The sequence below is a fragment of the Lucilia cuprina genome, chromosome 2 (assembly GCF_022045245.1).
Source record: "Lucilia cuprina isolate Lc7/37 chromosome 2, ASM2204524v1, whole genome shotgun sequence".
In the NCBI taxonomy this organism is placed as follows: Eukaryota; Metazoa; Arthropoda; class Insecta; order Diptera; family Calliphoridae; genus Lucilia; species Lucilia cuprina.
In genome coordinates this window covers 16,505,936-16,521,124 of record NC_060950.1, presented here as the reverse complement: position 1 = coordinate 16,521,124, position 15,189 = coordinate 16,505,936, and the positions used below count along the sequence as shown (strand labels likewise).

General features: G+C 26.4%; 3 protein-coding genes across 5 annotated transcripts in view; 2 read left to right on the top strand and 1 right to left on the bottom strand.

Annotated features, from left to right (window-relative positions):
- The window catches only part of LOC111683142 (sodium/hydrogen exchanger 3), a 40,284-nt gene extending 39,675 nt beyond the window's left edge, over nt 1–609 (bottom strand). The window contains exon 1 of the mRNA XM_046948333.1: nt 595–609. Within this exon, the coding sequence (XP_046804289.1) occupies nt 595–609 (15 nt within the window). The remainder of the gene's footprint in view (nt 1–594) is intronic.
- LOC124419301 (hybrid signal transduction histidine kinase A-like) overlaps nt 1–14,099 on the top strand; it is a 19,388-nt gene extending 5,289 nt beyond the window's left edge. The window contains exons 2-3 of one of the 3 annotated variants that reach the window (XM_046948012.1): nt 7,612–7,615; nt 12,420–14,099. In XM_046948012.1, coding sequence (XP_046803968.1) covers nt 12,723–14,084 — 1,362 coding nt within the window. In that variant the 5' untranslated portion in view covers nt 7,612–7,615; nt 12,420–12,722 and the 3' untranslated portion in view covers nt 14,085–14,099. Of the gene's footprint in view, nt 1–7,611; nt 7,616–11,168; nt 11,248–11,278; nt 11,413–12,419 lie in introns of those variants that run through there. The other 2 variants (XM_046948009.1, XM_046948005.1) reach the window with 2 other exon arrangements.
- Nucleotides 1,319–4,588, top strand: LOC124419344 (sodium/hydrogen exchanger 3-like). Its single transcript, XM_046948323.1, has 2 exons — nt 1,319–1,331; nt 4,228–4,588. The coding sequence occupies exons 1-2, from the start codon at nt 1,319–1,321 to the stop codon at nt 4,503–4,505; spliced, it is 291 nt and encodes a 96-aa protein (XP_046804279.1). The 3' UTR covers nt 4,506–4,588.
- Nucleotides 14,100–15,189: the final 1,090 nt, after the last annotated feature.

Genomic DNA, 15,189 nt, shown 5'->3' with positions numbered 1-15,189 from the left:
CAATAAAAAGTCAATAAATTTGCTAAAACATAATGTGAAGGAAAAAGATCAAAAAACTCTGTCTCCTCATCTTTGGTGGTGTAATGAAATAAAATTCTTGTTTTATTTGGAATTTTGAATATTTGATGATTTCTTTTGAAATAACTATTATTGTGAATCTCATATGTAAAAAATAACTTCTGTATATAAGAATCCGTTTATTAAAGGATTAAGTCTCCAGGATCTGGTACTTTTTCCGTTGATTTTTAGATTTACTAAAAATAACTTTTATATGTTAGAATCGGTTTATTATAGAATTTAATTTCTAGATTCTGTTCCTGCAGATTTTTAGTTGTATTAAAAATCTCAAACAGATCCAAATTCCGACCCTTTTCGAAAATCTGTTTACATTTCTAGCTACTGTAGTGCTTTAAAGAGTCGGGATTTACCTATAGTTTTTCTTGTTCATGACATTTAGATATTTCGTGTAACTGTTATTTTTGTTTCTTTTCTTTTTGGTCCTTGAAATTTCTAGGAAACTTTAACAATTACTACAAAAAAAAAAAAAAAACAAAACTAACGAAAAGAACATGACATCGTAAATTTTGTAAATACTTGGTATTTAAACATTTAGTTTCAAATACTAAATTGCTACACAAACACACACAAATATATCGATTTTCCCGCTTCAAACTTTTTAACTTGAAAATTAGGGACCGGTTAAACAGTTGAGGTTTAAGCTGTTTAACCACTCTTCCCATACGATCTTTTGCGCTTCAAGTTATCACAATGGATCCATTTTTCATAAAAAGCAATAATTCAGTTCAAACTGATTTTCCTTTATAGCTTTCAAGCTGCAATTAACACCTTTTTGGTTCCACCTAAAAAGAGTATTACTTATTTGACGTTAGGCTGTTTATCCACATTTCTCATACGATCTTTTGCGCTTCAAGTTATCACAATGGATCCATTTTTCATAAAAACCAATTATTCAGTTCAAAATTATTTTCCTTTATAGCATTCTAGCTACATTTAGGACGAGTTTGGTTCCACCAAATAAGATAATTACTTGTTTGATTGTGCTGACGTTTTGGTTTTTCTCATATGATCTTTAACGCTTCAGATTATCACAATGGTTCGATTTTTCTTAAAAATGATTTTCGTTTACGGCATACATACTGCTTTACGGACATGCGAAATCCACTTTTGAAGTTTCTCGATTTTAATTCGTTTGATAAATAATTTCCTTGGGATGATAGCTAATCGATAAACGAAAACAAAACTTGATAATGCGATAAAATCGATTACTCAGTTTTCAAGTTATTCGCTATTGTCAGATATGCCCCTATGGCGTATGATCCCCTTTCTACCCTACGGATCTCTCGATTATATTTTTTAGGAGTACTCAAAGAAAATTGTTTGGAAGCACATTGAGAGCAACTGAAGCAATAATAGGAACTAATGCACAAAGTTCCTATTATTGTTTCAGTTTAATTTGAGGCCACCTCAAAAAAAGTGGCATATGGTCCCCCTTCAGCACGTTTTTGTTTTAAGAATTTTTATTTCTTAAATCAATCTCAATTGATTTCAATAATTAATTACTATTTTACTAAAATCAAGTAAAAAATACTTCAATCAAATACCAAAGTTTTGCATTTAAGCAAGATTTATGACAATTTGGGATAAATTTGATCTCAGCACGTTCTTGTTTTAACAACTTTTTCTGAAACTAATACCGATTGATTTCAATAATTAAGACATATTTTACTAGAATCAGGTTTCAAATACTATAATTCAGTACGTGCATATCAGTCAAATACGAAAGTCTTGATTTTAGAAAGATTTAATCATTTTTTAAATCAATTTGACCTCCGCACGTACTTGTTTTAAGTATGTACGGTTTTAAAGTAATCCCAAAGCGGATAAGTTTGAAAAATTATAAACTTTCAGAATTCAATACTGAATTGACCCTTCGATCTCTGCATGTAATTATTTTAATTTAAATTTTTTTCTTGACTTAAAAGCTTATCCATACTTGATTTAAGTACACACGGTATTAAAGTAATCCCAATGTGGATCAATTAAGATTTATAAACTTTCAGAATTCAATACTAATTTTAGTATAGCAATAAGTACTACTTTTAGTACTTGTTACTATAAGTTTACATATTTCGAAATATTTAGAGTGATTTGTTTTCAAAACCAAATTTAGAATAAATTCTTGCAACAAAATAGTAGCAATTTAATTCAAACGCCAACAAGTAAAACAAAACATTAAAATTTTTCTCTAAAATAGTGCGTGTTTAAAACAATTTCCTGTTAAAGTTTTCTTCTGTAATAACAGTTTTTTTAAGATTTCAAAGATATTTACAAATTCTTTATTTACCTTCTCTGGGTTTTGTTTTTTTGTACACCTAACTAACATATTTGCACACACACATACTAATTTTCTAAATAGAATTTTCTCATTGACTTTCTTTTATGGGTTTGTGTCTAGAATGGTATGTTCATTTTTTAACAAAAAATATTTTCAAGTTACAAGGTCATCTAGCAAATAAATAAAAACAAATGTAATAGTAAATGTACTAAGAACGAGGGAAACTATTAAAGTTTTGTAATACTTAAAAAATAGCAGCATAACTAAATAAAGTTCTACGTTACAAAAATTCAAATTATACCTTTGAATAGCACTAAAATATGACAGTAAAGAAAAGGTACTTTCAAAGAAGTGAAAAAAGAAATAGTTTATAGAATTAATTACAGACAAATGAAAGTCTTTTCACCTAAAAATATGCAAAAAGTACGGAATAAGTTAAATATTTCCCAAAAAAGCATTTCTAAAGAAGCGATCTGGGTGAAAAACTGTTTTTTATGGAAAACTGAGGTTTTTACGGTGTAAAACTAAGTTTTTGGTGAAAAACTGAGTTTTTGGTGAAAAATTTAGATTTAGGTGAAAAACTGAGTTTTTTTTTGGCGAAAAACTGAGTTTTTTTGGCGAAAAAACTGAGTTTTTTTTTTGGTGAAAAACTGAGTTTGTGTAAAACTGAGTTTTTGGTGAAAAACTGAGTTTTTGGTGAAAAACTGAGTTTTTGGTGAAAAATTTAGTTTTTCATGAAAAATTGAGTTTTTGGTGAAAAATTGAGGTTTTGGTGAAAAATTGAGGTTTTGGTGAAAAACTGAGTTTTTAGTGAAAAACTGTGTTTTTGGTGAAAAACTGGGTTTTTGGCGAAAAACTGAGTTTTTAGTGAAAAACTGAGTTTTTGGTGAAAAACTCAGTATTTGGTGAAAACCTGAGTTTCCGGTGAAAAACTGAGTTTTTGTGAAAAACTGAGTTTTTGATGAAAAAATGAGTTTCTGGTAAAAAATTGAGTTTTTGATGAAAAACTGTGTTTTTTGGTGAAAAATTGAGTTGTTGGTGAAGAACAGAGTTAGTAAGTTAATTAGTAAATTATTTAGTTAGATAGTTAGTTATTTAGTTAGTTAGTGAGTTAGTTAGTTAGTTATTTAGTTAGTTAGAGAGTTAGTTAGTTATTAGTTAGCTATTACCTTCTTTAGACTAAGAATTAATACACACGATTACACTTTAATTAATAATTATACTTTTCTTATTATAAACAAAATGAGAATTGTATTAACATATTTAAGGCCACAAACATGTTTTGCCAACTCTTCTGAAAGAGTCTTTTGTCAGCCCCTTTTCTAATCAGTTTTGAATCATTTCTGATCCATTTTTTAATTAACGGAATTACAAACACAAACAATTACATTTACAACAATTTTAGAACTTACAACAGCTTGAAATATGATCAAAAAATAGTTTTTGAAACTCAAACGCCAGGATGATCAATTTATGATTGCTATACATTTTATTATTGTTTTTTCATATAATCAGTTTTTAATCATATATCAGTATTATCATCGAATCATTTTTTAAGCGCCCAACTTAATGATCACTTTTCGCTCATAAAAAGGAGTAAAAAAAGACTCAGTTTACTGATTAATTATTGAACAATCAATCTTCCAAATGCTAGATGGAATATAACTGTCAATTTCCATCCATATTTCTTCCCAATGTATGATTGTTTTATTACAAATTGCGTTTAGACGATTCTATCCGTTCTTTGACTGATCAAATTATTCGTGTGAATGTGGCTTAAAAAGTATCATGACATTAGAATAAATTTTAACTTTCTCTATATTAATTTTCATTTTAAAATTAACCTTTTCTTCCTTTCTTCTCCATTACAGGTTTCCATATGACACCAAAATTGCATCTTATATTCCCCGAATCTTGCCTTTTAATTGTTGTTGGTGTTGTTATTGGTGTCGTACTCTTCTTCTGTACAGATGTTGCTGTTTCTCCTCTAACACCAAATACATTCTTCTTCTATATGCTGCCGCCGATTATATTGGATGCAGGTTACTTTATGCCGAATCGTTTGTTTTTCGACAATTTGGGTACAATTCTATTGATGGCTGTTGTCGGTACAATATTTAATATTGCAACAATTGGTGAGTTTGATTAAAAAAGAAAAGTTCTTTTAAGAAGAAATTAAGTGAAATATAACGATAACAACAAATTCATACATTTGTAAATGTTCACATCCAACTTTTGCTGTTAATTTCTTTATTTAATGGATATACAATTCCACAACAATCTCCTGCTAAATTCTCAGTTTAAAAAACAGTTTCAATTTATTATTTTTTTTCATATTTAGCTACAAATGAGTATTTGTTTGAGGAAACTATAAATTTAATTTGACATTTGATCTTAATTTAAATGCTTTTTATTTATAACAGTTTAGATTACAAAACAATGAAAAAATGCAAGCAAATATTTCTATATAAATTGTAGACATTTTTTTGCAATTGTAAAATAAATAATTTATTTAAAGATATTAATTGTAAACCTATTTGTTTACTAAACGTTGGCTTGTGTTAGGATTTATTTGCTTACAGAAAAAAATCTCAATGAATTTAAATCAATTTATTTGTAATAGTAATATTTATGAAGCATTTTTTTACACTTGACATAAAATAATATTAATTTTTTTTAATAAATAATTTTGTTTTTAAAAACTACTTTCAAAGAAGTGAAAAAGTAACCTGTTCATAAAGTGTTATTTGTTCTCGAACAATTTTAAAATAATAATTTAAATCTCTTTTATCTTTGTGTAAAATTTTAGGTTTTTCACGACTTTTTCTTTTGAAATATATATTAAAACCTAAATGTTGACCTTTGATCTCTTAACTTAATTAGTTGTTTTATACCATTATAGACAAATGTTGTTCTTTCAAAATACTTAATCTATTGGCTTTACAGCTTATATTACTATAACATAATTAACATTATATCAAAAGGGTCAAAGGTCAAGAACAATGTTTTACTCTATAATATCGATGATACCTAAGAGTTCTTTTTAAAATTTTGCAGCAAATTGAAATTAAATCACTGTCAACAAACTACTTCTTCTTTCACTTCTAAAGAAGTTCTTTTTTACAACGAGTTTTTGAGAAGTTCAAAACTTTAATAATCGTTTAAACCTAAAATTTATATAATTAGCGATAAAATGTCCTTATTTCAAAATGTCAAAATAATTTTCTTTATTTCCTTATTTTAAATGACTTCAAAGCAATACTGCAAACCCCTAGAGATTTCCAAGATATACATATACATATTTTAACATTATTCATATACATATTTTAACAACATTCAATAAATACAATTTATTTGTATGCTTAACATACATATTTACTTTGATTTCTAACAAGTTTTGTGTGTACGTGAGTGTAAAGTGATTAAATCAGTTATTAGAACGCAACACTGAATTTAATAATTCGATTGTCGAGTAATTTGTTAATGCTCATTTTACAAACAATTTTATTTGTGACGTGAAATATACATAAATTAAAGCAATACTAATACACTAAACGAAAAAATCAAAGAAAACAAATGACAAAAAAAACTTATCAGATAGATAGATAGATAGATAGATAGATAGATAGATAGACAGATAGATAGATAGATAGATAGATAGATAGATAGATAGATAGATAGATAGATAGATAGATAGATAGATAGATAGATAGATAGATAGATAGATATATAGATAGATAGATAGATAGATAGATAGATAGATAGATAGATAGATAGATAGATAGATAGATAGATAGATAGATAGATAGATATATAGATGGATAGATGGATAGATATATAGATGGATAGATATATAGATGGATAGATATATAGATAGATAGATAGATAGATAGATAGATGATAGATAGATAGATAGATAGATAGATAGATAGATAGATAGATAGATAGGTAGATAGATAGATAGATAGATAGATAGATAGATAGATAGATAGATAGATAGATAGATAGATAGATAGATAGATAGATAGATAGATAGATAGATAGATAGATAAATAATAGATAATAGATAGACAGATAGACAGATAAATAGATAGATGGTCTCAATTTTGATTCGATGCATTTTTTTACCAAACACTAAAACTGATAGTCTGAAAGAAATCCAAAATCTAAATCAATTTGTTGCTGTAATTTTTTTCGTGCAGTGTGCATTCACACTAATCGAATTGAAATCACTCAATTATATCGACTTGTTAATAATGACGTATGTGTATGCGTGTTTTGATTGATGACCGTTTGTTTAATAAATAAATCTATTCTAATGTGTTTTATGTTAATAATTTGAGTTAGAAAAAGAAAAAAACAAAAGTGATTAATTTAAGCTTGTAAACAAACAAACATGACTGACCTATTTACAAAATATTTATTATTTTTTATATATCTAGTTTAAGTAGTTAGAATGTGCGTGAGTAAACCGTTAAAATCATTTAAATGTTGTTGTATTCCAATGAGAGTGACTGCATTTTATATGATAACGTATGAGTAATACAGTTAATGTAGTTTTTATTTTATAAAAATGAACTTTGTGAATGGCAGACAATCATGCTGTGCTTGTTTCATTCATTAACATATATTACTCATACGCACTGAACAACAAGTTTTTGAAATGTTGCCCTGGTTGAGTGCAAGTTTTTTAAAAGTTTTCTTTAAAATAGTATCTTTTTAATAACTCTTTAATCTCCCTAATATTTCTTGTCGTTTTTTGTTTCTTATTAACTAAACAATTCACACCTAAAGCTGCAATGTTAATTATGTTAGAAATTTAACAGATTTTTTTAGTATAGTTTTCTTTTTTTACTTTTAACTCTTACGAATCTTTGTTAAAAATATATACAATTTGATTAACACTTCCACTATAATTTGCTTTAATCATCATGCACTACAGGTTAAATATTCTAAATGCACATTCACTTTAGTTAATAATCGTAGTCAATATTGAATTTAAGTTATTGTTTAAACTTTATTAAAAACAACACATCTGTTGTTTGAAAACTTAAAATTATAAACTTTGTTTAATAACTGTTATTAAATCAAAGATGCATTTAAATTGTATAATTTATTTAAATTCTAATTATTTGTGCTAACAACTTTAAACTTTCAATTAGCTTTATCAAAGTGAGACATTTTGATTGGAATAACAAATATAGAAATTGTAAGAAATGACAATTACTTTTTATTAGAAATACATTTGAGTTTAGTTCTGTTCGGTTCTAGTTCTGTTCTAGTTCTGTTCTAGTTCTGTTCTAGTTCTGTTCTAGTTCTGTTCTAGTTCTGTTCTAGTTCTGTTCTAGTTCTGTTCTAGTTCTGTTCTAGTTCTGTTCTAGTTCTGTTCTAGTTCTGTTCTAGTTCTGTTCTAGTTCTGTTCTAGTTCTGTTCTAGTTCTGTTCTAGTTCTGTTCTAGTTCTGTTCTAGTTCTGTTCTAGTTCTGTTCTAGTTCTGTTCTAGTTCTGTTCTAGTTCTGTTCTAGTTCTGTTCTATTTCTGTTCTAGTTCTGTTCTAGTTCTGTTCTAGTTCTGTTCTAGTTCTGTTCTAGTTCTGTTCTAGTTCTGTTCTAGTTCTGTTCTAGTTCTGTTCTAGTTCTGTTCTAGTTCTGTGAAACCTAAAACTGATTTTTATAATGTGAATATTGTAACTTGTCCTATATTAAATTAATCTAAACGTGATTAAACTTGACGTAGATAATACACCTTTCAATCAAATAAACAAATTTTTAAATTTTATTTTGTTTTTAAAAATTAACTATTTTAAACAACAATAAATACATACGTATATAGTGCGTAACTTTCTGACGTAAATATGTCATTTAGTCAAGTACCAGTTAGAAATCATTATACACATATTTGTAGATATTATGATAACAATCTTTGACATAATATACACCCTTTAGTATACAATACATCAAATAATATTTTTAGTTTCAAAATCATAATAGATTTCTAACAATTATATTTATATTATTAGATTAAATTTAAGAGTTAATAAAATCTATTGTACAACTTCAACGTCAATTTCAATAGGTTCTCTTTCAATTATTTCAAACATCATATGAAAAGCACTTTAGCAGTGCTTAAGTTGACTGCTGTTATTATATTTTAATAAGTAATTTAAAAAATAATATTTTTTTTTTATTCACCATAAAATAAACATTTCATCATATATTATTAAACGAGCTGTTGAATACATTTTGTCATTGATTCTATTGAAAGAATTCTATAAAGTAAATCTCACACCTGAATTGTTTTTTCTCTATATTTTTTTTTTGTTTATTTTTTTATATATTATGACAACCGCCAGCCATTGAGTCCACTGTTTAAAAAATTAAAAAAAAATATTTAATAATATTTTAAATATGAAATATTTAGAAAGTAGTTCAATGAACAAATAGATTGTGAATGAAATTATTTAAACAAATAACAAAAACTATATACTCTGTGGACTCATTTAACTAGATGACAAAATTAATAATAAAAAAATATAACAACATTAATAAATCAAATAGTTGCAACAATCAAATTAAAAAATGCATATTTAAATATTAAATTATCGAATTAGATACACGCGACTGACTAAGGTATAGGTGATTTTTCAAATATTCATATTAATCAAGGGGAAAATATTAACACTTGAATGATAGTATTGTTATCGAGATTTTCTGACAAATTGATATTGGCATTATGCTTTCTTTAAACTATTTATAAATTACCTTTTATTCTTGAAAGATAATCATAGAAAGTATTTTTAAGATACAATGCAAATGGCCGTCTTTCAAATAAAATAGAAATTACTTTGACATTCATGCCCTTTAAAGGAAGGAAGTGGGAGTGTTTAAATAAACTGTTACTACCTGTTTTTTCAATATTTTATTTTTTCTTCTTTAAATATTGATTTTAATATTACGCGCCTTATCGCTTGGCTGTTATTAAAAGTCTAAATGTCAAAACAAAAAAATATTTATTTTCATGGCTAATTAATCGATGTGAGTAATTAGTTGTCCATAGGAAAAATTTGTGTCAATTGATTTACAAGTTTATGTCAAGAGTGTACGAGAACAGAGATGGAACACAACTAATTATGTTCTAATTCAGTTTTAGTTTAGTTTTAAATCAGTTCTAGTTCAATTCTATTTCAATTCTAGTTCAGTTCTAGTTCAGTTCAAGTTCAATTCTAGTTCAGTTCTAGTTCAGTTCTAGTTCAGTTCTAGTTCAGTTCTAGTTCAGTTCTAGTTCAGTTCTAGTTCAGTTCTAGTTCAGTTCTAGTTCAGTTCTAGTTCAGTTCTAGTTCAGTTCTAGTTCAGTTCTAGTTCAGTTCTAGTTCAGTTCTAGTTCAGTTCTAGTTCAGTTCTAGTTCAGTTGTAGTTCAGTTCTAGTTCAGTTCTAGTTCATTTCTATTTCAGTTCTAGTTCAGTTCTAGTTCTGTTCTAGTTCAGTTCGAGTTCAGTTCAAGTTCAGTTCTAGTTCAGTTCTAGTTCAGTTCTAGTTCAGTTCTAGTTCAGTTCTAGTTCAGTTCTAGTTCAGTTCTAGTTCAGTTCTAGTTCAGTTCTAGTTCAGTTCTAGTTCAGTTCTAGTTCAGTTCTAGTTCAGTTCTAGTTCAGTTCTAGTTCAGTTCTAGTTCAGTTCTAGTTCAGTTCTAGTTCAGTTCTAATTCTGTTTGCTCATTTCTAGATCTGTACTTGTTATTTTCTAGTTCTGTCATAGTTTTGTGTCGGTTTTGTTCCTATTCTACTTCCGTTCAATTTCGGTTCTAGTTCAGTCACAGAGCAGTTTCTGAACTGATCTAAATCGTTTTAATCGTTGTTTAACTTTATTAGATTTACAAGAACTTATTTGCGTGTGTAATTCCCAAAATTTAACACATTATTGTAAATTACACATGTGTAAAATAAATGTAGCGTAACATAAAAATCAACCTTGACCGAAGATATTTTTTTTTTAGTTTTAGAACATATATTTTAAAATGTTAGTCGAAGTGTTTACAAAATTTTAACACAAATATCTGTTGATAAAAATTCCATTGAATTTATTTTTGATTTAAATATTTTTTTTTCGCTACAAATTAATGTGCAAATTCACGTGTGTGTTAATTTATTTTCCATTTCGATTATTTAAATTTTTTTTCATACTAAACAGCGTGATACAAAATATGTTTTATTAATTATATATAATATTTTTTTTTACTAAATTTTGCAATTAAATAATAAAATTAGCAAGTTCATAAATTGATACTTAATCGTCAATTATCACTACTAGACGAATACACACAGTTTTCTTTTATTTTTTTGTTGTATTTAATTAACCAACAATATTTATTTAGCTATTTTTAAATTTATTAAATATTTATTTAATAAATTAAATATTTTGCTCTCTATTTTTTTTATTTTTAATATAAAGAAAAAAAAACACGATCGTTAGTTAGTTTGCCAAACGATCTAACTACAACAAGACAAATGTAACGATGTGATATGATTATGTGTTTGTGTTTGATTAAAAAAATATATATAATTTAACAGTTATTAACACTTATTTTTTTTATCTAATTGTTATTTTCAAATATATAACACATTTTATTTTAAATGTATTTTAATAAATTTCAATGTACTGGTAAATAAATATTTAATTTATATCAAACATAATTTTCTTGCTGAATGAAAAGATCGAGAGCTGCAGACTGTTAACAGTAGTATTGCGAAGAAAGACAAAAAAAGTTATAAAGCTTCTTGAGTTGAAAATTTTAAAACCAGTTTCAGTTGGTTACTGCGTCAGGTCAGTTGGTTGTAGCGTCTGAAGTGCTTCAGTCATTTCTTTCGAAAAACAGTTCCTAATTAAAATTTTCTTTCGGTGTGTTTTAATATTTAACAATTTTATCTTTTTTTAAGTGATCTTGTTTATCATAAAACACGATCTTCTCTTTATCTTGTTAAAAAATTTTTAATAATTTCAAATCATTTCAAAAGTTTCCTTTAAATAAATGGTTGTTTTTATAAATTTCGCTTGAAAAATTATGTGAGTGAAAAAATTATTCATAAACAATAATAATAATAATTACCATTTGTGCATAATTTGTGTCATTTTTCAATTTATTTTTATTGCCCAAATTGTTGGGTGTCATCTGATGGCCACAATTTAATTAACATTTAATTGAGGAACCAGCAAAATATTGTGACATTTTTATGGAAATATTTAATAAAAAGAACAAAATTCTTTTGAATACAATTTATTGATCATAAATCATAATGATATTGACAAAATTTATGTGTGTTTTTGTAAGAAGACAATTTCAATCTCTCTAAATAGGAATTGACAGAAAAGTCAATAACAACAAATTAATTGAAAATTTTAAAGTGTGAAAATTGCTTTCAATTGATAGAGGAAACCAAATTATAAATTTAAATAAAAACTTACTTTAATAAGAATAAAAAAAAGTTCAAAATCGTTAGTGTTGTCAAAAAACTAATCAAAAGAAATTTTGTTTTTAAAGTGTTTTGATGTCAAATAAAATAATTAAAGTAAATTGAAAGGTTGTAAAGTTTAAATGTACAAAACAAAGGGTAAATTAATATCGGAAGCTTAACTAGAACTGAACTAGAATGCAAATAGAACTGGACTTGAAATAAAGTAGAACTGAACTTGAAATAAAGTAGAACTGAACTATAACTGAACTAGAACTGAACTGAACTGAACTAGAACTGAACTAGAACTGAACTAGAACTGAACTAGAACTGAACTAGAACTGAACTAGAACTGAACTAGAACTGAACTAGAACTGAACTAGAACTGAACTAGAACTGAACTAGAACTGAACTAGAACTGAACTATAACTGAACTAGAATAGAACTATAACTGAACTAGAACTAGTTGTGATTTCATTTAAAACAAAATTAGGTTGGCTCAAAATGTAATTAATTTTAGATTTATAATAATTTTTTTCAAATAAAAAAATATATATTTTTGTATTATTTATATTTTTAAAATCTTTCTAATTTCATAAATTTTTTTTCTTTTCTTTACAGAATTCAAAAACAACGTACTTAATTTACATACCAACTACCAACAAACTTAAATTAATATTAAACTTAGTTTAGAAAAAATAAACATAAATCCCAAATAAATCTTAGAAAAATTAATGTAGAAAAAATAATATAAAGAAGGAAAAATAAAAAAAAAACATTACAAATGTTTGCGTGATAAAACATTCTAAAAATTTTAAGAAACCTCCCCCCAAAAAAACACAAAAACAAAACTCTCCCCTCAACATCCTAGAAATACAAATCCAAAATATTTATATTAAAAGCAACTTGCAGCAGAGAGAAACAATGTTTTACGACCTCTTGACAAGAAATTCCAATGAATATTTCTATCAAGGTCCGGCAGGTCGAAAAAAAGGTGAAAGAGCTAAACACGAACACGAAGCAGAAGAAAAAGAATTTATAAATTTCTTCTCCAAGCAGCAGCAAAACACCTTTGGGCCGCAAGAAACAAGGCAGAAATTAGAAAGAGCTGCCAACAAAATGGCTGTTAATAAAAAGAAACAAACAATAATGATGGCGTCTCAAGATGAGCACGAGGAGTCAAAGGATAAAAAGACGCCATCATTAGAGCAAGAAATGAATTTGGCTCGAAGGGCATGTTGGTGCAATAACAATTTGGATGACTTAAAGGGTCAACAACAAGAACAACAAATTAAACAAAAATGCTGTGAGAATTGCTTTAAACGTCTAAATAAGGACAACAAACACGATAATGATAATGTTAATGAAAAAGAAAATGTTATTAATGAAAAAAATGAAGAGAATGATGATGATGATGATGATGATGATGATGATGAAGAAGATGATGATGTTAATGAAACAACGGTTTTGAATGGTGCTAAAAACTTTAGTAAAAATATTAATAAACTTAATAAAACTACTAATAATGATAATACAAACACAACTACAACAACAACAACTATAAATAGTAATAGTAAAATGTTTAGTAATACAAATACTAACACAACTACAAATAGTTTAAGTAAAAGAAAAAATCTTATAAATAAGCACAAAATGGAGACAGGAAATGAAACTACTACAATTTCCTCTTCCTCTACAATATCCAAAGATGCTGCTGCTAATAATTCCTCTGTCTCTGACTCTGCCTCCTTCCCCACCACTATAAATAATAATGCCACAAATTGCAATAATAGTCTTAGCAACAACAACAATAACAATAACTTCACAGCCTATTTGCGTGTTGTGCTTCTACAACTGTGGTTGGCTTTTGTGGAATTTTGTGATAAAAACACTATTAAAAAGAATGATCCACGTTTTGCTCCCTATCGTCCAACGGATCAAAAACAAGATCAACAAAAATCACAACAACAACAACAGCAGAATTCGACACCTAATAATTCCTCCTCAACGAAAGCGAAAAAACCTTTTCAATTTAAATTGTTGACAAATAAGAAAATAATTTTCTTATTTATTGTCTGTGTTTTCTTTTCCTGTGTCAATCGCATTGAAGCCCGTCCAAATTTGGAAAGTTCTAATAATGCTATAGTTGGCGAAGCCTCACCAGGCGTTGTAGCTAGTAGCAATGATGGCGGTGCAAATGTTAAGGCCATGGATAATAGTGTTTCCGGTAAAAGTAATGTAAGTCCATACAATTTAAAATTAAAAAAATTAGGAAAAAAAGTTTAAGAAATTTTTTAAGCATTTTTTATACAAAAATTAATTTTTAGAATTTTATTCTGTTTGTGATAATTTTTTGAATTTAAAGAAAATTTTTGAAAAATTAAAAATTTTGGAATTCTGCTTTTTTACAAACACTTAAGTGAGAATAAAATCATTATTTATGCAGTGATTTTAATTAAATATATCTCGTTTTATTTGTAACATATTCAGCTTTGAAATCCATAACTTTGATCCATATCGAAATCTATTTCGATTTGTTGTGAATTTTAAAAAACGAAACATTTTTTTAAAATGTATTTTTCTCATATTATGATATTTACACTTAATTGAGGATAAATCCAATATTTATGCAGAGATTTAAATAAAACCTATATCGTTTTATTTGAAACATATTTAGCTTGAACAGCTATAAGTTGGACCTTAATCGAGGAACTTTTAAATTTTTTGTGATTTTTGTTTAAATTTAAATTTTTTTCAATAATTCACTCGAAGAAAATGTGTTATTAATGCTTAACGTTAAATAATGTAAACATATCTGATTCGATTTAAGCAAAAATATATGTTATTTTATTTGTAACATATATAGCTTTATGATACTATAAGTTGGATCTAAATCGAGCTCTTTTTAAATTTTTTACGAATTTTTAAAAATTTTATTATTCATTTTGCATAAAATGTAAAGTTAACACTTAATTTTGAATAGAATCGGAATTTATATCTCGAATTTAATAAGACTTGACTCTTTTTATTAATAACACTTTTAGCTTTAAGACCTACAAGTTGGATCTAAATCGGAAGCTTTTTCGATTTTTTGTGATTTTTGAAAAATTAGAAAATTTTTCAATAATTAATTCGAACAAAATGTTATATTAATGCTTAATGATGAATAATATCTATATATCTGATTCGATTTTATTGAAATATATATTGTTTTATTTGCAACATATTAAGCTTTAAGATCTATTATTTGGATCTTATTTGGGACTCTTTTCGATTTATTGTGAATTTTTAAAAATTGAAATTTTTTCTATTGCGAATTTCAAACAAAATATCATACCAACGCTTAATGTTGAATTATATTTACATTTCGAATTCGATTTTAGTAAAATAT